General features: G+C 37.3%; 1 protein-coding gene across 3 annotated transcripts in view; it reads right to left on the reverse strand.

Moving 5' to 3' along the window:
• The window catches only part of spock1 (SPARC (osteonectin), cwcv and kazal like domains proteoglycan 1), a 190,704-nt gene that overhangs the window by 76,956 nt on the left and 88,837 nt on the right, over nt 1-24,911 (reverse strand). For all 3 annotated transcript variants that reach the window (XR_012358020.1, XM_055177305.2, XM_055177306.2), the window contains exon 3: nt 12,098-12,143. Coding sequence is in view for 2 of the 3 variants with exons in the window: in XM_055177305.2 (XP_055033280.2) it covers nt 12,098-12,143 (46 nt within the window). In the remaining variant the exon portion in view is untranslated. The remainder of the gene's footprint in view (nt 1-12,097; nt 12,144-24,911) is intronic.

Genomic DNA, 24,911 nt, shown 5'->3' on the forward strand with positions numbered 1-24,911 from the left:
CAAACACCATACACACCCCACATAAACGCAAACACCATACACACCCCACATAAAAACACTCACGCAAACACCATACACACCCCACATAAACACACTCAAGCAAACACCATACACATCTCACATAAACACACTCAAGCAAACACCATACACACCCCACACAAACACACTCACGCAAACACCATACACATCCCACATAAAAACACTCACACAAACACCATACACACCCATGCAAACACACTCACCCAAACACCACACACAAACGCAAACACCATACACACCCACACAAAAACACTCATGCAAACATCACACACATTTATGCAAACACCACGCAAACATGCTTATGCAAACACCACACACATGCAAACACCACACACAAACACACACAGACAGACACACACACACACACACACACACACACACACACACACACACACACATACACACACACACACACACACATAAAAACACTCATGCGAACACCATACACCCTACATAAAAACACTCACGCAAACACCATACACACCCATGCAAACACACTCACCCAAACACCACACAAAAACACAAACACCATATACACACACACTTATGCAAATACCCCACACAAACACACTCATGCAAACACCATACACCACATAAACACACTCATGCAAACACCATACAAACCCATGCAAACACACTCACCCAAACACCACACAAAAACACAAACACCATACACACCCACACAAAAACACTCATGCAAACATCACACACATTTATGCAAACATCAAGCAAACACACTTATGCAAACACCTTCATGCAAAAATCCCACACACCCACCAGGCACACACATGTAAGCACCACACACACTCACGCAAACACCACAAACACCCCACATAAACACACTCACGTAAACACCATACACACCTATGCAAAAACACTCAGCCAAACACCACACACAAACGCAAACACCATACACACCCACACAAAAACACTCATGCAAACATCACACACATTCATGCAAACACCCAAAAAAACACCCTCACGCAAAAATCTTGCACACACATGTAAGCACCACACAAACTCACGCAAACACCCCACATAAACACACACATGTAAACACCATACACACCCACACAAACACACTCATGCAAAGATTACACATACTCACGCAAACATTACAAACACCCCACATAAACACACTGACGCAAACACACACATTCATGCAAACACCACGCAAGCACACTTATGTAAACACCCCACACAAACACACTCATGCAAAAATCCCACACACTCACCGGACACACATATACAAGCACCACACACACACAAACACCACACACAATCATGTAAACACATGCAAACACCACACTCACGCTATTCTGCATCATATCCTATTCATTGGTCTACTCTAATGGAATGAATTTTAAAATATCTGAAAAAACACTGTCTTTATTGCTGAACTCATGAATGAATTTGCGAATGAGTTTTGAAACGCTTATAAAAGCACATTTCTAATTTAATTAAATCACTTTAGCTTTACTCACACATACACAGGGTTAATGCACTGTATTAATGAGCTTTGTAGTCAGTTAATGTTATCTATTTTCTAAATCTAGCTCTCACACAAACCTCATACTCTACATGTGTGACCTGGTCATGTTTTTGTGAGATTTACTCATGCTAATATAATGATGAGGTCACTGAAGGTTTATGCACAGTGTTGTCTCTCTCTCTCTTTCTCTCTGTGTATGTCTGTCTGTCCTTGACTCCCACAGTCATAGCAGAGAGACAGAGAGAGAGACAGGAAAAAGCTTGAGGACATTCAAGAGAAATCCAGCTATCTGTGCTTGTCTGTGGATCAGGCCTTCATGGCTGCAGGGACATCTGATCTCATAACATGGACATTATGATGCCCTTCAGAGGTCACATGCACAGATGAACAGAGTTTCTGAACATCTGTGGGTGTTCAGGTGCATATGAGTGTAAATGAAAAAGTAAGGTAAACTTCAGGACACTTCCAGAGAAAACACAGACATATTTCAAATAAACTGCTTTGGTCAACATAAAGTAAATGTTACAGGTTTTGAAAGTGTGCTGGTAAATAATGATAAATAATTCATTGTTGGAACTTTTCTTTAAGGTATTTTGGAGTCTTTTATGTGATGAATGGCTCAGAGAAGACACTGTCCTTCCATCACATCTCACCGCCTTTTTTCTCAGCTTCTGGGAATTTGATGACCTCTTTAAAATTTGGTCTCCTTCAAAACTTTACTAGTCTGTCTCTGATAAAGTCTCACCTCCAAAACCAGCCAAAACAAAACTAAACACTAAAAGCACTTTTAACTTTTACTACACTATTATAGATGGCAAAAAAGAAATACAGTAAAAAATCTATTATTTCAAGAGCATTTGTGCTTTCAAGCCACATGCCCATGTGTTTCAGGCATCTGAATCAATGACTGAACCCTAGGGACCAATCAGCTGTGGTGAAATTGAGAGAAAGGCCGATGAGAGTTTCTCTAGTATTGATGACAAGTAAACAAAAGATCCAAGCTACACATTTGGCCAATTACTTCTATTTACCATAGCGAAGAAATCAAGAAACTGAGAGGAAATAAATGCAGTAGGGTTAATTAATGCCAATTTGACTGGTCAAGAGGGTAAAGACCCGATAACTAGATCAGATTTCTTGTCCTTGATGTAGACTGAGAGTCAAAAGTTAACTTTTTGCCAAATCGGCCATTGGAAAGTAAAGTGAGAAACACTTATTGTACTGGTGGTCTATTTCCTCTGGCAAATCATTAAGAAGCATTTTTTACTGAAATCTCATTTCTCTTTTATATTCCTCACTGTGTCTTAGTGTAGATTTTCTAGTTGTTGTAAGACTTTGTGTACGAGGTTGTGCATTTGTTATACATGTGAGCTCTAAGGTTGGGTATGTGTTTACTGTGCGAGCTCTGAGGTTGCTTTAATGCTGCTGAATGATCTCCGTTTCAACGCAGTAAGTAGGTAATGAGCTAACTTACCTGATATCTGCTTTAGTCCAGTTTGCTGACATTTCTCGTTGTGAATGTTGTAAATCCCTCATTTTAAAGAGTTGAACCAACTTCATGTTGCCATGACACGCGCGTCCTAACTACGGCACGTGCGTCATTGTTTATGCGTGTCATTTATCATTTCCTGATTACTGCGTCAATCTAGTTTGCAACATTTCTCGTGATGAATGTTTATATGCATGTTATCTCGTTGTAAGGAGCTGAACCATAACTTGTGTTGTGATGATGACGCGCGCGTCCTCACTTCGACACGCCCATTACGGCATTTTTGCGGCTTTTTGTTCACACAGAGGGTTACCCGCGTATCTTACTAGGTCCTCTTTCCGGCAACGATCCCAGAAGATTAACGGAACGAGTTTTTGTTCACACAGCCGCTTGTCTGGCAATTTTACGGGTATTTTCTGGGACCAGAGGTCTGTATGAATGAGGTTTAAGTTGTCTGTGTGCGAGCTTTGAAGTTGCATAGTTGTTTGTGTGTAAGCTCTGAGGTTGTTAAGTTGTTTGTGCAGTATTGTTTTTTGCACAAGCTCTGAGGTTTCCTATTTGTTTTGCACAAGGTCTGAGGTTGCCTATTTGTTTTGCATAAGCTCTGAGGCTGCCTAATTGTTTTGCACAAGCTCTGCGGTTGCCTATTTGTTTTGCACAAGCTCTGAGGTTTCCTATTTGTTTAGCACAAGGTCTGAGGTTGCCTATTTGTTTTGCATAAGCTCTGAGGTTGCCTATTTGTTTTGCTCAAGCTCTGAGGTTGCCTATTTGTTTTGCACAAGCTCTGAGGTTTCCTATTTGTTTTGCACAAGGTCTGAGGTTGCCTATTTGTTTTGCATAAGCTCTGAGGTTGCCTATTTGTTTTGCACAAGGTCTGAGGTTGCCTATTTGTTTTGCATAAGCTCTGAGGTTGCCTATTTGTTTTGCTCAAGCTCTGAGGTTGCCTATTTGTTTTGCATAAGCTCTGAGGTTGCCTATTTGTTTAGCACAAGGTCTGAGGTTGCCTATTTGTTTTGCACAAGCTCTGAGGTTTCCTATTTGTTTAGCACAAGGTCTGAGGTTGCCTATTTGTTTTGCATAAGCTCTGAGGTTGCCTATTTGTTTTGCTCAAGCTCTGAGGTTGCCTATTTGTTTTGCACAAGCTCTGAGGTTTCCTATTTGTTTTGCACAAGGTCTGAGGTTGCCTATTTGTTTTGCATAAGCTCTGAGGTTGCCTATTTGTTTTGCACAAGGTCTGAGGTTGCCTATTTGTTTTGCATAAGCTCTGAGGTTGCCTATTTGTTTTGCTCAAGCTCTGAGGTTGCCTATTTGTTTTGCATAAGCTCTGAGGTTGCCTATTTGTTTTGCTCAAGCTCTGAGGTTGCCTATTTGTTTTGCATAAGCTCTGAGGTTGCCTATTTGTTTTGCACAAGGTCTGAGGTTGCCTATTTGTTTTGCATAAGCTCTGAGGTTGCCTATTTGTTTTGCTCAAGCTCTGAGGTTGCCTATTTGTTTTGCATAAGCTCTGAGGTTGCCTATTTGTTTTGCATAAGCTCTGAGGTTGCCTATTTGTTTTGCTCAAGCTCTGAGGTTGCCTATTTGTTTTGCATAAGCTCTGAGGTTGCCTAATTGTTTTGCACAAGCTCTGAGGTTGCCTATTTGTTTTGCACAAGCTCTGAGGTTGCCTTTTTGTTTTTGCTCAAGCTCTGAGGTTGTGTATTTGTATTTGTTTTTGCACAAGCTCTGAGGTTGCTTACTTGTTTTTGCACAAGCTCTGAGGTTGTTAAGTTGTTTGTGCAGTATTGTTTTTTGCACAAGCTCTGAGGTTTCCTATTTGTTTTGCACAAGGTCTGAGGTTGCCTATTTGTTTTACATAAGCTCTGAGGTTGCCTAATTGTTTTGCACAAGCTCTGAGGTTGCCTATTTGTTTTGCACAAGCTCTGAGGTTTCCTATTTGTTTTGCACAAGCTCTGAGGTTTCCTATTTATTTTGCACAAGGTCTGAGGTTGCCTATTTGTTTTGCATAACCTCTGAGGTTGCCTAATTGTTTTGCACAAGCTCTGAGGTTGCCTATTTGTTTTGCACAAGCTCTGAGGTTGCCTTTTTGTTTTTGCTCAAGCTCTGAGGTTGCCTATTTGTTTTGCACAAGCTCTGATGTTGTGTATTTGTATTTGTTTTTGCACAAGCTCTGAGGTTGCTTACTTGTTTTTGCACAAGCTCTGAGGTTGCATATTTTTTTGCACAAGCTCTGAGGTTGCCTATTTCTATTTGCACAAGCTCTGAGGTTGCGTATTTGTTTTGCACAAGCTCTGAGGTTGCCTATTTGTTTTTGCACAAGCTCTGAGGTTGCATATTTGTTTTGCACAAGCTCTGAGGTTGGGTTATTGTTTTTGCACAAGCTTGGAGGTTGTGTATTTGTTTTGCACAAGCTCTGAGGTTGCCTATTTGTATCTGCACAAGCTCTGAGGTTGCCTATTTGTATTTGCACAAGCTCTGAGGTTGCATATTTTTTTGCACAAGCTCTGAGGTTGCATATTTGTATTTGCACAAGCTCTGAGGTTGCATATTTTTTTGCACAAGCTATAAGGTTGCCTATTTGTATTTGCACAAGCTCTGAAGTTGCATATTTTTTTGCACAAGCTCTGAGGTTGCATATTTGTATTTGCACAAGCTCTGAGGTTGCATATTTTTTTGCACAAGCTCTGAGGTTGCATATTTGTATTTGCACAAGCTGTGAGGTTGCATATTTTTTGCACAAGCTCTGAGGTTGTATATTTGTTTTTGCTCAAGCTCTGAGGTTGTATATTTGTTTTGCACAAGCTCTGTGGTTGTGTTTTTGTTTTTGCACAAGCTTGGAGGTTGTGTATTTGTATTTGCACAAGATCTGAGGTTGCCTATTTGTATTTGCACAAGCTCTGAGGTTGCATATTTTTTTGCACAAGCTCTGAGGTTGTATTTGTATTTGCACAAGCTCTGAGGTTGCATATTTGTATTTGCACAAGCTCTGAGGTTGCATATTTTTTTGCACAAGCTCTGAGGTTGCATATTTGTATTTGCACAAGCTGTGAGGTTGCATATTTTTTGCACAAGCTCTGAGGTTGTATATTTGTTTTTGCTCAAGCTCTGAGGTTGTATATTTGTTTTGCACAAGCTCTGTGGTTGTGTTTTTGTTTTTGCACAAGCTTGGAGGTTGTGTATTTGTATTTGCACAAGATCTGAGGTTGCCTATTTGTATTTGCACAAGCTCTGAGGTTGCATATTTTTTTGCACAAGCTCTGAGGTTGTATATTTGTATTTGCACAAGTTGTATATTTGTATTTGCACAAGCTCTGAGGTTGTATATTTGTATTTGCACAAGCTCTGATGTTGGGTTATTGTTTGTGTGCAAGCTCTGAGGCTGGGTAGTTGCTTTTGCAAGCTCTGAGAATTAGAATATAAGGTATGAAAACACTGAAATGAAAACTGTTGTGCCAAAAAAAAACTGCTGTGACTGTAAAATAATTTGAAAGTTACCTTATAAGTTACTGCTCTCTTAAATATCTTCAATGTGGTTCAAATGGTGCAATTTATGGGCATTTTCTTTTAAGGTAGTTTATCTAATAACTAACTAGATGATCAAAGTGATATATTTTATAGAAGTATCAGCACAATTCAGGAGATGGTTTCTATGCAGTTATTAACTGCAGTACCAATCCAGCCATTAACCACAATCCTGCATAGCAGACAATTACTGTCACACCTCAAATCTGAAAGCAATGGTCCTATTATTATGCACATTATCTGCAGGTTTATCTTCTTTTTCATTATTTAGTATTTCAACTGCTCATAATTTGCTAATATTGAAGATTTATGTCATTATTGATATTGAAATATTGCAGTTCAATATTTAGTTGTGCACATCACTAATAGCAACATGATGATGATGAAGAATGTGCTAAAACAAACATTCACACCTGCCAATGTGTTTTTCACATATATCTACTTTTATTTCTCCCATTCCTCCCATATTTCTGTTCACTGTATCTCTCTTCTTACATACAGTACTGGAGTGCTTTTAAAATTGAACGGCCCGCTTCACAGCTGAAGATAAAGCCATAGTGTCTCTGTGTAAATAACTTACAGACAGTTTAAAGGGCAGACTGTTGCTTTGCTGTCCGTGTGGCCGTGTTTACTGCCACTGCAGTTTAGCGTAGAAATGCTGACTCAACATTGCTCACAACCAAACCATACAAATGCAAATGAGGCATTCAGAGAGAATTTGCCCATAACAAGGCCGTAATGAAGCCTACACACACAATTAAATTCACCGAGAATGCATGCAGAGCCACCAAAACAGATTACGTTCAAGACAATGCTGCACACATACGCAAAAACATGCATACGCGGTATTCTCTGAGCTCCTTAAATCTCCTGTCATGTCTGTAATGGACAAGATCATAACCCTCATTTCTCTTTAAAGTGAATAATTACAGTGTGAAGCTAATTCAATTAGTCAACCTCAGCCATACTGCTTACAAGATCACAGAAAGAGAGAGAGAGAGAGAGAAAGAGAGAGAGAGAGAGAGAGAGAGAGAGAGAGAGAGAGAGAAACTCTGTAACTGTGAGGGCGGTGGGTGAATGTTTATAAGAAGTGTGAAGGAACTCTCTCAAGAGAGAGAGGAAGAGAGATAAAGGAGAGAAAGAGAGAGTGAGAGAGCGAGGGATCTAAATTGCTTGTCTCTCTTGTCTAATGAAAATTCAGCTGAAGTGAATCGATGCCGGGTGATTTGTGAAATCAATGTAAAACAACACTGAAGTGTTGCGATGATATAACAAACACTGCAATACAAAACACATGCCAACCTCTCATCCACAATAGATTGCCACAGGAATGGCGTATTTTTGGTAGGCAAAACACAGAAGCGAGTTAGCACTTCCGGTTCCATTGTCCCAAAGTAAATGTTTTTTTTACTGGGATTTTGGTTAAACTCCTTAAAAAAACATGAGTTAACACATAAGCCCACGATAACGACATAAGACACACCAGTAAATAATGGCAAGGGAGACGCAGTGTATCGTTCCCTTCTCAGGGAACAACAGTTACATACGTAACCCAAGATGTTTTCATGTGTCAAACACAATTAGCAAAAAAGCATTTTGGTATGAATCAACATTCACATACAGAAGATATAAGCATTTAAAGCGAACAGATTAGAAAGTGTGCTTAAAAAGTCTAGAATTATTATGATATTATCCTAAACTACACAGGGAATAATATGGATTTTTTTCCAGAAAACTTTCAGCACTTTCAATGACCTGTATCTATGGATGTATGTTTTCAAAAACTTCCCATGGCCTTGAATTTTTCCCCCAGATTCACACACTTTCAAGGATTTCAAGGACCCGTGGAAACCCTGTACACCTTTCAGAAAACATACAAATAAAGATAATTTTAGAAGTTTAATGACTATTTAGACTAGCATTGGGATCACTAGAGGAAGGCTGAATGTACTTATTGTTTATTGAAAACCTAAATTTCGACCAAAATCAACATTTATACTTTCTTTTGCCTCTAGCCTAAAATTACACTGTGGGTGTATTGTATGTATTTTATTTGAAAAAAGACCATAATGTACTGACTAAGCAAATTATTTTTTGTAATGTCTTTTAAAACTTAGTGAACTGCCTATACTGAAATTATATTCATGAGTTTAAATCTTTGCCACAGAAGAAGCTCGTACAGATGGCACAAACACCCTCATTTTCAAACTGTCCATATGGTAGCGTCATGCATGCATCTGTCTGCTGCTCTCTCTATCTGTGTTTCTGTGGAAGCGATTGCTTTTGATTGGTCACTTATGATGCTTTGCTGTAATCATTAGCAGGATTGCTTAGCAGAGCAGAAACTAAACTAATATCAAACATGCTGTTTATGACAGTGACCTTATATTCAGCTTTTAACACAAGCGTTTGAATAATCTTCACTTCAGGAAATAGCTCTGGAAATCTGTTGGGCTTTTGAGCAATTTCTCTTTTTTTAAATGCATTTACATTTATTCATTTTGTTGATGCTTTTATCTAAAGCAACACGCAGCAAGGTTTTATTATTATCATCTCTGTTTCCTGCCAGTCAAAACTCATGACCCTGGCATATGCTAATTTTTGGTATCTATAAAATAGTTGCCTCGTCTGCTACATTTATATAAATGTATCAGTAAGTGGTAGAGATTTTGTTATACTATGAAGGAATATAGGGATATTCAGTGGAGAAGAGTGCTTTAAATCATGGACAAATAAATGAATGTGAAAATATAGTGTGGATCATATTACATATTAGAAGTTACAAAAAGGTATATGACAGCTACATGTATACATAAAATTATTATACACACTAACAACTCTATTAAATAGACATCTTGGCAACTTTTTTCAATTTCTGTTTTTTTTTAATCTTGATACTGCTGTTGAATGACTTACAAATCATCAACGATCATTTAAAGGTGGGGTGCATTTAAAATCACATAAACAAACACGCCCCTACCCCAGTAGAATCTGGATCACCTTTTAATAGACCCGCCCCACACATACAGTACACAGCACAAGCAACGATGTCAGTAAGTAGACACGCCCTTTACTGCTGACTGGCAACAAGTGTGTTTCTCAAAAATCATGCATCCCGCCTTTAAGATTTGCTAAAGCTTAAAAATCATCTGATGTGTTTCTCCTTCTCTCTCTTTTTGCCACCGCCTAAACAGGGCCGGCCCCAGGCATGGGCAGAGGTGGGCTTAGCCCACCCAAATGTCTGTCTTGCCCACCCAATCAGAATTTAGTCAATAAAAATCATTTAATTTTATTTTTACTATACAACCAATCAACACCAGTCCTCTGTCTGTAATGGAGATTCTGACTGATGCAACACAAGATTTAAAAGCAGAATTACTTGTTTTTTTACGAATTGTAGGCAATATTTAGTTTTAAGCCTGTTGTCTCCCTCCACCTTAACTTCCCAAAATCACGTTACAGGACTTGACTTAAATTTAATTGCATCATTCCAGTCATTTGAGACCATTTAGCAGTCAATTAATGATGGGTAGTCAGTTCGCGTCTCAGGGTCAGAAATTACTCAGAGCTTTGGGCAAAAATGCAAACGAGATGATTAAAAATGCCCACTAAATTCAAGACAAGGGGGCAAACATGACCCTTTACAATTAAACTCAAAAATTATTATAACTGCCGTGATCAAAATGAAATGTGAAAATGAAGACAAACGTCAATGGCAGCATTATATTTTATGTGTTCACGTTGCATCAGATTACTTTATATGCATTATTGCAGCGTTGAGATTACAACCAATCACAGTCGTGCCTGTTGAGCGGATGAATCAATGTAATGGACAATTAGTGGTGTTTTTAAATGAGTTTTTGGTGCAAATAAAATAATTTGGTTTAAGCGTGCTACGCCTTTAATGAGATTGTCATAAACAACAGTGTGGAAATGCAAATAAGAAATTCATTGTAATATAAAGTCAGACATATTAGTATATATCAGAAGTGGGTCATTGGCTGTTTTAGTGTTCTTTGGTAGCTTTCTTTATATTTATTTGCAGTTTGATTAATCGTTTTTTCATTAATGCATGAAAAAGCAACCTAATAATTCATAAACTTTCTCCGCTTGTTAATATGACGTGTAAAAACATTATATTTAAATGTATTCCAATCTAAATTTGTGCAATTACATTAATTTCATAATTGTGTGTGTGTGTGTGTGTGTGTGTGTGTGTGTGTGTGTGTGTGTGTGTGTGTGTGTGTGTGCATGTGCGTGTATGTACAGTATGTATATATATATATATTAGGGGTGGCACGGTTCATGAAAAACATCCGAAACGTTCGGTTCGCTTGTCTCGGTTCGGAGCGCGTGTGTGTCGTACGGTTCAACGGTTCATGGCATGCGCAATGTATGTAGCCTCGTGCCCTGTATGTGACCTCAGATAACGTGTTCCCCTGAAGAGGTGACTGCTGTGGAGAGTGAGTGCTGCCTGTCATGTTACGTGTAGAAATGGCAAGAGGGAGAGAAAAAGAAGTCTGCCCGCAGTTGGAGGATGCGCCAGCGTCGTATAAGTTTGGTGTGTGGAAACATTTTTTATTTCATGTTACCTATGATGACAGCGGAAATAAAACAATAGATACAGCCACACGCGACAGCCTTCTCTCCGACCATTTATCTAATCTGAGGTAATGAACACTGTTTTACGTCTTTTCGTATTCAGCGCTATTTTTAGCCTTTCGTTGATAAAACGAAAGCAGCTGATTTCCGCATAGTTTCATTTTGCTAGCGTGTGAAAGTTGCGCGATCTTATTTCATAAACTGCCCCTTAAAGTAATCAGGACAAAAATGGTCAAAAGTGGACAAAAGAGACGGATTTAAATATTACAGGTGTAAACGTTATGTTTCTCTCTCGTTCACATATTCTCTCTGCAGTATTTAAGCAGCCTCTCAGTGATAAATCTTAAAGCTACACTGAAGTTGGCATTTTGATAAATGCAAGTTATCTTTGTGTGCAAAAAATGCACACAAAGTTCATGTAGATGGCAATACACATTCTCTTTTTTGCCAAATAAATGAAAAGCATGTTGAAATCATCAATGTCTTCCCTCTCGCTGTGTCAAAATCTCGCCTGATTTTCCTCAGGGATGTTCCCAATAATGTGCTTAAAGTCAAATTCAGTTTGTGCATGATTACATGATATAACTTTTTTTAATACTGTATCCTAAATTATGGATAATTAATACATTAATAAGATAATACATTTCTGGAGTGTTAAAAAAATAACAACAAGAACCGTACTGAACCGAGAACCGTGATACGAACCGAACCGAGGGTTTTGTGAACCGTGCCACCCCTAATATATATATATATATATATATATATATATATATATATATATATATATATATATATATATATATATATATATATATATATATTGCCCACCCAGGATATCTGCAAGCCCACACATCTATAGATGGCAAAAACTGGCCCTGCCCCTAAACATGAGTGATTTTCTCTTTCTGGGTATTCAATACAAACACATATGCATTAAATGGATATACTGTACTGACCTTGATCTTCTACTTTCTCGGGGTTCCAGGTTCTGAAGTAATCATCCTACAGAGATACAAAACACATTCACTTAACATCTTCAAACTGACACAAGTCAAGCTTCAGATTAATAGAATACATATGACCTTCTGAGAAGTAAATAGTTAAAGTGAGAGACATGATGTACAGACATTCAAAATATTTTTGAAAATATTTGAAAAGGCAGCATATTAAAAGGAATGTCTCGAAATGAGATCAAAACCTGTGTAAATCCAGGATTAATTGTCACATGATATTATTACTTTACTGCACTAAAAAGCCAGATGCAGGGGCGTCAGTGCACCAAATTGTTTAAGGGGACACAGTGTGCACAGCTACCCTTTATACTGTAATCTTAATTATTAATGTCAATTAAACATCAAACCCTTGTACACATCATATTCTTATAGACTACACAGACCAAAAGAAAGTGTTTATTGCTATTTAACACATTAACTCTTTCCCTGCCATTGACGAGATATCTCGTCAATCAAGAGAAAATGCTTCCCCGCCAATGACGAGTATTTCCGTCTTTCCGCAATACCGCTATTATCCACTAGGTGGCCCTTCTGCAACTTTTTAAAACCGGAAGTATTGCCCTAAAGATCGCTCTGAATGGGATCTCTATGAAAAGTCCGTCACAAAAATGGAATTATCTCTGCTTTTTGCTCAAAATGTGTTTTTTTGCAGAAACCTACCCATATTCAAAAGCTGATTACAAAAGAACTCCTGAAGGTAGGATGAAACGTTTTTTTTTGTTTGAAAGCAGAGGGTCTGTTCTTTCATTTGGTATATTGTATGTTTATATATTTGAAGAAGAACATTTTCTGGAAGGCATTAAACTTTTGTGAAAATCATGAAAAACGCTGGCGCTGGCTACTTTTTTAAAAACCGCTGGCGGTGAAAGAGTTAATGAAAAACTTGTGCGCTCAACAGTCACGTCTGTGATGAGCTGTAATGATTAACACTGCAAAAACAGTGAATAAAAAAACCTTTGATGCTATGTAAGCAGATCTAAATTTAATGATATCATCAACAACATTTTCATTTAATTGTTTATTTAATTGCATTGAAAGTATATAACTTTTAAAAACAAGCCTATGATCACAAGATGGTTGTTTTAGTAAACATAAATGCAGGTAAATGCATTAGCTAATATGAACAAAGAGTAAACAATATAGTTTTTCAACATACCGTATATTAATTCTTGTTAATGTTACTTAATGTCAGAACATTTATTCATGTTAGTTCATGGTGCATTATAATGGTGCGTTATGATGATTTTATAAATATATTAGAAATGCTGAAATTAACATGTACAAAGATTAATAAAGTTCTAGAACTATTGATCATTGTTAGTTCATTTTAGCTAATGCATAAACTAATTGCTAACAGAAACAACCTTATTGTAAAGTGTTATCAACATATTTTCTGCAAGGCATTAAACTTTTGTGAAAATCATGAAAAATGCTGGCGCTCGCTGGCAACTTTAAAAAAAACGCTGGCGGGGAAAGAGTTAAGGGTTTTTCTTGCAACACATTTTTTATTAAGGGCACCCTTAACCTTATATTTAAGGGATTTCTTAGCTTAAGGACTTTCATGCAAACGGGCACAAGCATTTTTAAGTGCCGTGTAATAATCATCAATAGAAAATTTGCTCACATCTATTTGCCTCCAAATGCTGATCTCAAAACCCCCACTCAGCTGGAAAGTAACTTTGTATAGCACTTTTATTTTATTATCCTTTTATTTCCCTAAGACGAATCACTATGTTGTTTACCTCACTTGTGAAAGTCACTTTGGGTAAAACTGTGGGCTCATTGCATAAATGTATGATGTGTAAATGAAAAGCTATGTCATACTAATGTCATTTTTTCAAGTACTCTTTACATTTATATTGACTAATTTGTCTATATTGACATGACTTAAAAGAGCAGTTTTGCTAAATTTCTAACCCTGTTAGTTACTTACAATACAACAAGCTTTATAATAAAAACACAGGGCAGGACCAGATTTTATTCGTAAGGAAAGGAAAGCTGCTTTACGAGCGAATTTTATAGATAAGTAAATAATTACTTATCTATAAAATATTTAGATTGTTCTTGGAATAACTTTCTAGATGCTTTGAAGATAATGTGCATGTATCCAGAAGTAAAGAAGGTAATTTTTAATGTTCGATCAATTATTTACAGTACTTTAATATTCCACACTGACGTATTTATTTTTGTGGGTTTGAGTGATCAGACCGCACACCTCTTCCTCCTCCTCTCTCTTAAACGTTACATAAGGTCAAACGAATCATGATTTATTCCACCCATGAAAAATAAATAGCACTGCCCATCAGATGTCATTTTTAATGAAGGGGACCGATTCAATAGATTGGTCCAAAAACCGCAGAGATTGAGTCCGATTTTCATTTCTTCGACAGACTCCAGGCAAGATCTAGCACAGCATTAGCTATGGCTGCAGAATTTTAAGGGCCTCCCTGCTTTTTAAATCCAATTGCTAACACAGCTCCGTCCCAAAGCGAAGCCGCCACAGGCTGGATAAACAAATATTTGACATCAAACTCTCATTAGATTGCCGACTGCAGACGATCAATGCTTCAAATCTTAAACATGTAGGTAATTGTAACATACAAATGCAGCAATTAAATAAGGAAATTTGTTAGAAAATAAGTTAAATGGACTGTGAAAGACAGCAATCATTTTAGATGTTGAAGGGCTCCTGATCTCAGCCTGTGAGCTGAAGGAAGATTATAATTCAGCTCAAAGTTCAATGGGGTCTCTGCACAACTGGGCCAAACGCTGCTGTGAGCTCATGGCCTGGAGTCAACTGGGAAATGTGGGAGAACTAAAACTCATTTTAGCCCTGGAATGACCAAACCTGAGTCTGCAAATCAATGTGCTAAATCTCTCAGAGAGTCCATTTCCCAACCATTAGAAGAAAATACAGCCCTAAAGACAACTAGTGCAAACCACCACAACGCTTCTCTGTGGCCATGTTCATCTATGCTACATAATTACTACATAAACCATTCATGCACCTTCTGACCACTGCTGACTTAGCTATGTCCATATTCTCATCCAAACACAACAAAAAGTGGATTTACAAGAACCAGAGGCCGGATTCACGAAAACATTAAGACAAAAAATAAGAAAGTTCTTAAGATAAACAAGAAGTTAGTAAGAATATTCTCGAACATTTCTTAAGAAGTTCTTAATTTTTTTCTTAAGAACATCTTACATTTTTGTCTCAAGAATAAAATGACAAGCTTTGAAATGAATTATGCTACCCTGCTAATGAGGTAACAATACACTTATCCATTTATCTTTTGACTACCTTCATTAACGTGATACAAACGAGTGATGCATTAAGACTATAGAAGATGTTATTCGCTGTTGTAACAGAAGCCAGCTAGTATTAAGGCGGTGCGGTGAGTAAATATCATTCCCTAATGTCCCAATCGGTCCGTCATGCAGGTTGAGCGCTCTCGGTGTGCGTGCTTCACTCTCCGTGCCCGCAGCTTCGTCTCCCACGCTCACGCGTCAAGAGACGGACGTGGAGGGTGAAGCGTGCCTGGGGTTTCGGAGCGCTGGACTCGCATGACGGAATGATTACCGGTTCGCCTCCCGCATAGAGTGACTTTTAGCTGTTAAGTAATTTAACAGTGAATGTAGGCTTCTACATCTATGTGAAGTAAAAAAATTAAATTGCCATGTCAGACTACACAATACAACAACATGTCACATTTAAAACAATCAAATTAACTTATAAAACATCTTACATTTTGAAATTTAAGACAACTGTGAGGTTATCCTAACTTTAAGATGTTATTCTTTTTCGATTGGAATTCTTCTAAAGTTTTTTCTTAAGAACATACTTAAGGAAAAAATAAGAACTTTAAGAAGCTTTTTTGAGAATACAAAATATTCTTAACTTTTTTCTCAAGCTTGAATTTAAATAAAAATGGGAGTTATGAAGATTTTTCTTCTTAATGGTGCATTCACACCAGTCACGGTAGAGGCGGGAGTTTACTTGCTTCATTTGTGCGTTAAATTCTAGTCATGGGAGGGCCTTCTGTGACTCCGCTGAGACTCTGCTCGCTTCCAGTAATCAAGTCACTACTATAGGAAGGTCCTGATTGGTTGCCTAATCGCGTCTTTGCATTGACTTAACATGTAAATCACTCGCGTTTGCCGCCTCTACCTTGCTGGTGTGAACCCTGCATAAAAAATTTTGTGAATCCAGCTCCTGGAATGTCCAGCCTGATCTGATGGGAATTCACACATATTTTATGAATTGGCAAATTTTTGACGTAGTGAATCATACAAAACGTACAATTATTAGAAAAAACAATAATAAAACCCCACCATAACTCTGCCCCAACCTAATATCAATGGGCAAAAGCTAATTATGCAAAAACGTACGAATGTGGTCGTACGAAATAATAAAAATTTAGCCACCTCATAAAAAAGTATGAATTGCCATGAGATTGTGTTGAGATGTCTGAATGTGATTGCATAAGATAACAAAAAAAAGAAATATAAGATAAATATTTCATTGAACAATTAAAACTGATGTTAGTGGAACTTTTTCATAGTTAAGTAAGGGATAATGTATAAGACAGCCGGTTGTTATCTCAAAAATAAGCCCCAACAGTGTGATCAGGACATGATTCGAAACGGCTATTTCCCTTTTAAGTAAGGTAAGGAATATTAAATATTGTTTTGAAATATTTATTTGCTCATTTTTAAACGAATGCAGACCTTCGGCGAGGAAAACCCATTTACTTTCGGTTTTAGTATAAGACAACACATTTAAATCTCACAAACACACTATTTGGTTTAATCATTTGTAAATTTAATGTCGAATATGTTATTTAATTTTTGTGGAATATTAAACTGTACCTGTCAAAATTATTGTTTATGCAGCATCTGGGTTAACGTGTTGGAATTTTGCGACTGGCCAATCAGAATCAAGCATTCCAACGAAACATTAACGTGAAGATGCGTTGACGCAGGACTGGAGGTCTCAGGGCGCAAATAAGGCATTTAGCGCAGTGCGGTAAACGCAATTCCGCCTCATTTTCATGTGTCTAGTTTGCGCGAATTGAGTATTGCTGGGGAAACCGCGAGTTGAAAATTTGAACTTTGGCGGAAAACCGCACCGTGTTAACCAATCAGAAGTTTGCTCTAGTAGTGACGTGATTACAGGAAGCGAGCGGAGTCGCAGAAGCCCCTTCCTTGACACGAATTTCCATGTTAATTTCTCAATGACTAGAATTTTACGCGCGGCTTTCACATGTGAATGAAGCGAGCAAACTCAAAAAGTTCAAGTGGCAAACTAGACGCGAATTTTATGCCTCAAATGCAGCTGGTGTGAATCCACAGTAACACACCTGTCTGAATTTGATGTGAATGAACTTCATACATTCACCAAAAACTGCATTCACACACACGTCAATTCAATTTAAAAAAGCTCAGTTAAAGATAGCTCTAAGCTGATGACACTTGCTATTAAATCCTTTATGTTTTGTTTATTTGTTATGTAATGCCAAGACAATCAGTGTTTTTATACTACGGTGGCATTGTATCCTAGGCTTTATAAAATTGAGGTAAAAACAGCTTTAGTGAGGAATTGTTTTGATGGTGCATGAATAAATGTCATCCGTCTAGAACACACACAGCATCACAAATAACCATCAGAAAGCTCTTTCATCTCTGTGTGTCTGGGTTCAGGTAAATGAGAGCTACGGCCAGCCTGTCAGATAATCTGTCTCGTGTTTGCCCTGCAGATAGACAGCGCGGCTGGAGCGTGTTCATGTCTCACAGTTCACAGGAGACTAACTGACTCTGGCTGCGTGTTTGTTCCTCTGCTATCCCTTCACTTCCTGTTTGCTCACTCGTACCTTTTCTCCCTCTCTCTCTCTCTCTGATGATTCTGTGGTGACAGTTTAGAGCCTGCGGGCATGACAGGTCAGTCGTACACAGTGTGTGTTTATGGGTGTGTGTCATGTTGAGTGGGGATGGCAGCAGGACAGACCAGACAAACACACTAAAGCTGACAGATCAACTCTCCTCCACACACACACAAACACACACGTGCACACACACACATTCTGGTTTCCATGTTTTGTCGGGACATTCCATAGACGTAATGCATTTTATACCGCACAAACTGTATATTCTATTCCCCTTACCTACCCCATTCCCTAACCCCAACCATCACAGAAACCCTTCTGCTTCTTCACATTTTCAAGAAACATCATTCTGTTTGATTTATAAGCTTGTTTCCTCATGGGGACATCAAAATGTCCCGACAAGGTCACAAAAACACTGGTATTCCTATCTTTGTGGGGACAATTGGTCCCCACAACATGATAATTACCAGGTACACACACACACACACACACACACACACACACACACACACACACACACACACACACACACACACACACACACACACACACACAGGTAATTCTATAGACTCAACAGATTGTTTTCTATCCTCACAAAACGTGCATGACATTACATTTGAAGACATTTTAAATTGCATTTAATAAAATGTCCATACAAACACAATCACACACACACAGACACACACAAACTAAGCAGATTAAAGTCTTAATTAGCAGCTGATAAAGTCTTTGCTGCAAAAATCTTTTGCTTGTTCAGTATTTTGGTCTTGTTTTTCAGTAAATAGAAGATCAATCTACTTGGTTTCATAACTTTAAATAATGTTATTTAAAGGTGCAGTGTATAATTTTTAGAAGGATCTCTTGACAGAAATGCAAAATGATATACAAAACTATATTATCAGAGGTGTATAAAGACCTTTCATAATGAACCGGTACCTTAGAACGAGACCTTTTTATCTACATACACCGAGGGTCCCCTTACATGGAAGTCACCATTTTGTGCCGCCATTTTTCTACAGAAGCCCTTAAAGTAATAGTCTACTCATTTTCAATATTAAAATATGTTATTACCTTAACTAAGAATTGTTGATACATCCCTCTATCATCTGTGTGTGTGCACGTAAGCGCTGGAGCGCGCTGCGACACTTCGATAGCATTTAGCTTAGCCCCATTCATTCAATTGTACCATTTAGAGATAAAGTTAGAAGTGACCAAACACATCAACGTTTTTTCTATTTAAGACGAGTAGTTATACGAGCAAGTTTGGTGGTACAAAATAAAACGTAGCGCTTTTCTAAGCGGATTTAAAAGAGGAACTATATTTTATGGCGTAATAGCACTTTTGGGAGTACTTCGACTCGGCGCAGTAACACCCTCCCTCTCCCATTATGAGAGTGAGAAGGGGAGCGGATTTTTCAGGCGTGTCGAAGTACTCCCAAAAGTGCTATTACGCCATAAAATATAGTTCCTCTTTTAAATCCGCTTAGAAAAGCACTACGTTTTATTTTGTACCACCAAACTTGCTCGTATAACTACTCATCTTAAATAGGAAAAACGTTGATGTGTTTGGTCACTTCTAACTTTATCTCTAAATGGTACCATTGAATGAATGGGGCTAAGCTAAATGCTATCGAAGTGTCGCAGCGCGCTCCAGCACTTACAGTACGTGCACGCACACAGATGATAGAGGGATGTATCAACAGTTCTTAGTTAAGGTAATAACATATTTTAATATTGAAAATGAGTAGATTATTCCTTTAACGGACACATTTTTTACTAAGTTGTCTCCGACGATGACATGCTTGTCTGGTGGTGGCTACCGTAGCTTCTCTATGTGTTTCAAAAGCGAGGGGTGAGCAGTGGACTAAGCCATTGGTTGCAATTCGTGACCTCACCACTAGTTGCCGCTAAAATTTACACACTGCACCTTTAACATTTCTTTTTATTCAAAGAATAGCTGTGACAAATTAACTCTATAAAAATATTTTAGAAGTTAAGATCCAAAACTTCATTATTTGTGGTGTAGGAAAATAAAATGAATGATGTATTCTGTGAACCAGTTTGGTAACACTTTAGTATAGGGACCAATTCTCACTTTTAAGTAGTTTCTTAGCTTAAAGGGATAGTTCACTTTAAAATAAAAATTCTGTCATCATTTTCTCATCCTCATGTTGTTTGAAACCTGTTTGAATTTCTTTTTTCTGATGAACACAAAAGAAGATATTTTGATAAATGATGGTAAACACACAGCAGATAGTGACTTCCATAGTAGGAATAAAAAAATATTATGGAATTTAATGGGTACCATCAACTGTGTGCTTACCATCATTTATCAAAATATTTTCTTAGTCATTTATCACAATACTTCCAAAATATTTTGGAAGTCAAGGGTCACTTACTCCTGTGTGTTTACCATCATTTTTCAAAATATCTTTTTTTGTGTTTATCAGAAAAACAATTCATACAGGTTTAGAACAACGTGAGGATGAGTAAATGATGACAGAATTTTCATTTTAAAGTGAACTATCCATTTAAATGGCTGTTTATTAATGCTTATAAATGACATATTAATGCCTTGTTCTGCATGATCATACTTTACATCCCTTAACCAAATCCAATACCTAAACCTTACCGCTACAATAACTACCTTATTAGCTATTAATTAGCAGTAAATTTGGAGTGTACTATGGCAAAAGTCATAGTTAATAATAAAAGTGTTCCCAATACTAAAGTGTTACCAAGATGTTTAGATATATGTTTTTACTGGAAAACAATAAAAAGATGCTGATGAAGCAAAAAAAACACACTAAACTATAAACTTACCTCAACCTCCTTAACATGGCAGCAGAAAGAAAGAGAGAGACATGTATTAGATGTAATACTACTGAAACAATAAGTTTAAAAAATACCCAAAATGTCTATTCTGCTAACACCTGGCAACCAATAGCATGTAGTACATAGTAGTTAATGGCGTAAAAGGGGTCATAGCGTGAAAATCTGACTTTTTCTATGTTTAAGTGCTATAATTGGGTCCCCAGTGCTTCTATCAACCCGGAAAACGTGAAAAAGATCAACCCAGTAACTTAGTTTTGGTAAACCATTCTCTCCAAGCATTTCACCTGTTTTGTGAGGTAGCAAGGCCAATTACAATAATACCACCCCTTAATCTGCACTATCCAACAACGGCACTGCCATTTAGGGCAGAAAGAAATAAAAAAAGAATTGACAGCACATTTGAGTTTCAATTTCAACAAACCACCATCAATGTGATCAGTGTTTGAATTTCATCCGCTCAATTGTATTTTAAAGGACACACCCAAAAATGACACAATTTTGCTCAGGTCTACAAAGTGGCAATTTTACCTCTTTCGCCGCCATTGACGAGTTATCTCATCAATCATGAGAAAACGCTTCCCTGCCAATGATGAGTATTTACAGCTTTCCGCAATACTGCTATTATCCAGCAGGTGGTGATCTTCCACAACTTTTAAAACCAGGAAGAATCGCCATAGGGCAAACAGCTGTATGTAGTGTGTATGTTTTAAAGATCGCTCTGAATGGGATCTCTATGAAAAGTCCTTCACAAAAATGGAATTATTGGAGCTTTTTACTCAAAATTTTGTGTTTTTGAAGAAACCTTCCTATATTTGAGAGCTAATGAAGGTAGGATAAAACATGTTTTTTTTGTTTGAAAGCAGAGGTTATTTTCTTTCATTTGATATATTATATGTCTATATATTTATTGAAGAACATTTTCTGGAAGGCATTAAACGTTTGTGAAAATCTTGAAAAATGCTGGCGCTGGCTGGCAACTTTTTTTAAACGCTGGCAGTGAAAGCGTTAACAACCTATAATTAATTATCTATGCGGTATCTTCACACATGCACTCTGAGAACACCAAATACTTATTTTATTTCTTAAAAATTTTCACAATATGACCCATTTAAGGTAAATTATATGAAATATGTTATGTTAATATGTGACCCATGCTGGCATAATGGGTTGGAATGGGCAAATTTTTAAAAATTATTTATTGAGATTGACATTCTCTATTTAAAGAAAAAAATTCAAAACGATGTATGATTTGTTGGACTGTGACAAAAAATGACAGAGCTACACCTGTTTGAAGTTAATAGAGTCTAACAGCGAAGTCACTTTTGAGGAAAATCGAGTTTGAGGCAGACAGCTTTAAGATCTACCGTAATGCAAGGACATTCACTTAAGATATAACAGATTATAGGTCATCCCTGTGTGAGTTCTTGTCAAAACAGATATTTTTAAAACTATAATTTTGTGTATATGGGTATATATCGAGGCCGGGCGCTCGCTCTTCTGTGCATGCTTCTGATCTGTAAGCCAGCGCAAGGTAAATCGTTTTCATGTCTTATCTCTCTTAACTCTTTTAACATCAAGCAAGTCCTGCACTCTATTCCTGCATGTTTTAAGACCAAAACCAAAATGCCATACGCATGAGGATGGATACGCATTTTTGCATTAGGTTAAGCATTTAGGATGGTACACCTCTCAGAAAACGTACAAATAATGATTATTTAAGATGTTTAAAGACTAGAGCATTTGGATCGCTAGATGAGGGCTTAAAGGCAGGGTATCTGATTTGATCCAGAAACATTTTTAGTGAAAAGTCTCCTCACATCCTGATATCAATCACTATGTTAAGTTGTCTAAATGCATTTTATAAATATATGCCATCTGTGAAAGGCGTAGGACCAAAAAATTTTCAACCAATCATAGATCTCGGTCCTAACGGACGTTGCCTTTTTTGTCGCTCATCCGTAAGCGTAATTTGAATGCCCACCACGCAGCTTTTTCACGCAGACACCATGTCATCAGGGCGTTCACGTGCGCTCACCTTCCGTCTGTAAACAGAGGGAGAACGGCAAACTTTTCTGCTGAATTGACAACCTGCTTATGAAATTTGTGTTCGTTTACGGATTAGCGTAAAGATATAGTTACTACGTCTACACACTGTAAAAAATACTTTGCTGCCTTAACATTTTTTGTTGAATCAACTCGGATTTACAAGTCATTTCAACTTACTATTATTTATCTTGACTAGTGGTGAGTTGTTATAACTTATAAAATTAAGTTGACTTTTCTCAACTATATTTTATCATTTGTGACAACTCCACTGATCTATATAAATGACTGGATTGCGCATGACGTCACACTTGTGAAGCCACCGCGCCGCCATGTTGGTATACCCAAACATTCCATAAAATCAATGGACGCGATCAGATTTTAATGATAAAACATCACTTTACAAGTCTTCGTTTTTATATCTGAAGTTACCCTGTACATTATTACAACACAAACGTCCTAAGCATGTACATAGTTATTTACTGAAAGTTGTACATTTTAGTTTTTAATCAGTTATTATACATTCATCTTCATTACAGTATCAGATCAGCAGACAGACCGCAGCATATTTAGTATTAATGACAAACGTGCTCATTCTGAAATCTATATAAATAATCATACTTTGTACCGTATTTTCATGCAATAACTTGCTGGTATTATGTCATCTAAACTTACAAGTTACCTAAACTTATTTAGAGAAATAACGCTGACCGTGTAGCTGAATTTCAGAAAAAACTTTATTTATACCCGTGTCATTAACAGAACGCAGCAGACACACTCACCTTAACGGTTTTTTATAAATCCATTTTCCTGCCCGATTAAAACATAAACATTGAAAATAACACCAGAATTAAGAGTTAATTTACGTACACATATCCTAAAAATAATCTTGCGTGACTGATACGCTGTAAAGCGGGTGAATTTAAACATGATTTTGAATGGAAGTCAATGACGCTGTCTGCCGGTTGGGTATACCAAGATGGCGGCTCGAACTCTGCGCTGGCTTCACCTCACGCTGTTAAGTTAAGCGTTCTATGCGCAATCCAGTCATTTATATAGATCAGTGGACAACTCACCTCTGTTGACATGACTTGAGTTGATTTAACAAACAATTTTAAGGCAGCAAAGTATTTTTTACAGTGCACAACTGAAAGTGTGCTTTAACTAATTCTGATGTAAACCAGTTGTTTATGTTGGTTATTTGGTAATGTTATTCACTTTCTACTGCAAAGTTTTCTCACTGGTAAATGAGACATGAGATGTGACCGTCTGATCTGTGTTCATGTCTTTTGAAAGAGGCATGACTTTGGATGGAGATTTGAATGGAGGGTGGGATTGTGATTTCATTGCTAGTCGGCTACCGTTAGCATTTTTCAAAATGTGATACCCTACCTTTAAATGTACTTATTTTTATATAAAAACTCTATTTCTACAAAAAATATTCGACATTTATAATTTCTTTTGCCTCTAGCTCAAAATTAGACTGTGTGCATTCTGACTCATTTTGCCAGCACGGGTCACAAATTAAAAACAAAAGAGCTGAACACAATGACCAGCAATTAGCCACTGAGATACCTTTGTCTTTTAACAAACACGCTTGCACCCACACACACACATTTTTTTTTAGATTTTGGTTAATTTATGAAAATCATTCCCTGATTATATCTCATTCATTATTAAAATATATATATTAAAATTGAGATTAAATAGCATTAAATGTATTATTTTAACAAGTAGGTTTTTTCTTGTGTTAATGTCTAAAAACACATAAAACAGTAGGGGTGAGTGGGGCACAAACTAACGCAGGGTTAATTGTAACACGACTACTTTGTATATTTATACAGGAACGAGTGATCTGTGCTTTTGGTCTTTTCCCTTACTGTCAGAAGATGATCTCCTGTTAATTTGTGAAAAGTTTTAATGTGTTTTGGTTACAATATTGAACAAAGAGTGTTTTGGAGGCATGGGAGTAAATTTCTGCATCTTAGAAAGAA

Source organism: Misgurnus anguillicaudatus, chromosome 16 (genome assembly GCF_027580225.2).
Source record: "Misgurnus anguillicaudatus chromosome 16, ASM2758022v2, whole genome shotgun sequence".
Lineage (NCBI taxonomy): Eukaryota > Metazoa > Chordata > Actinopteri > Cypriniformes > Cobitidae > Misgurnus > Misgurnus anguillicaudatus.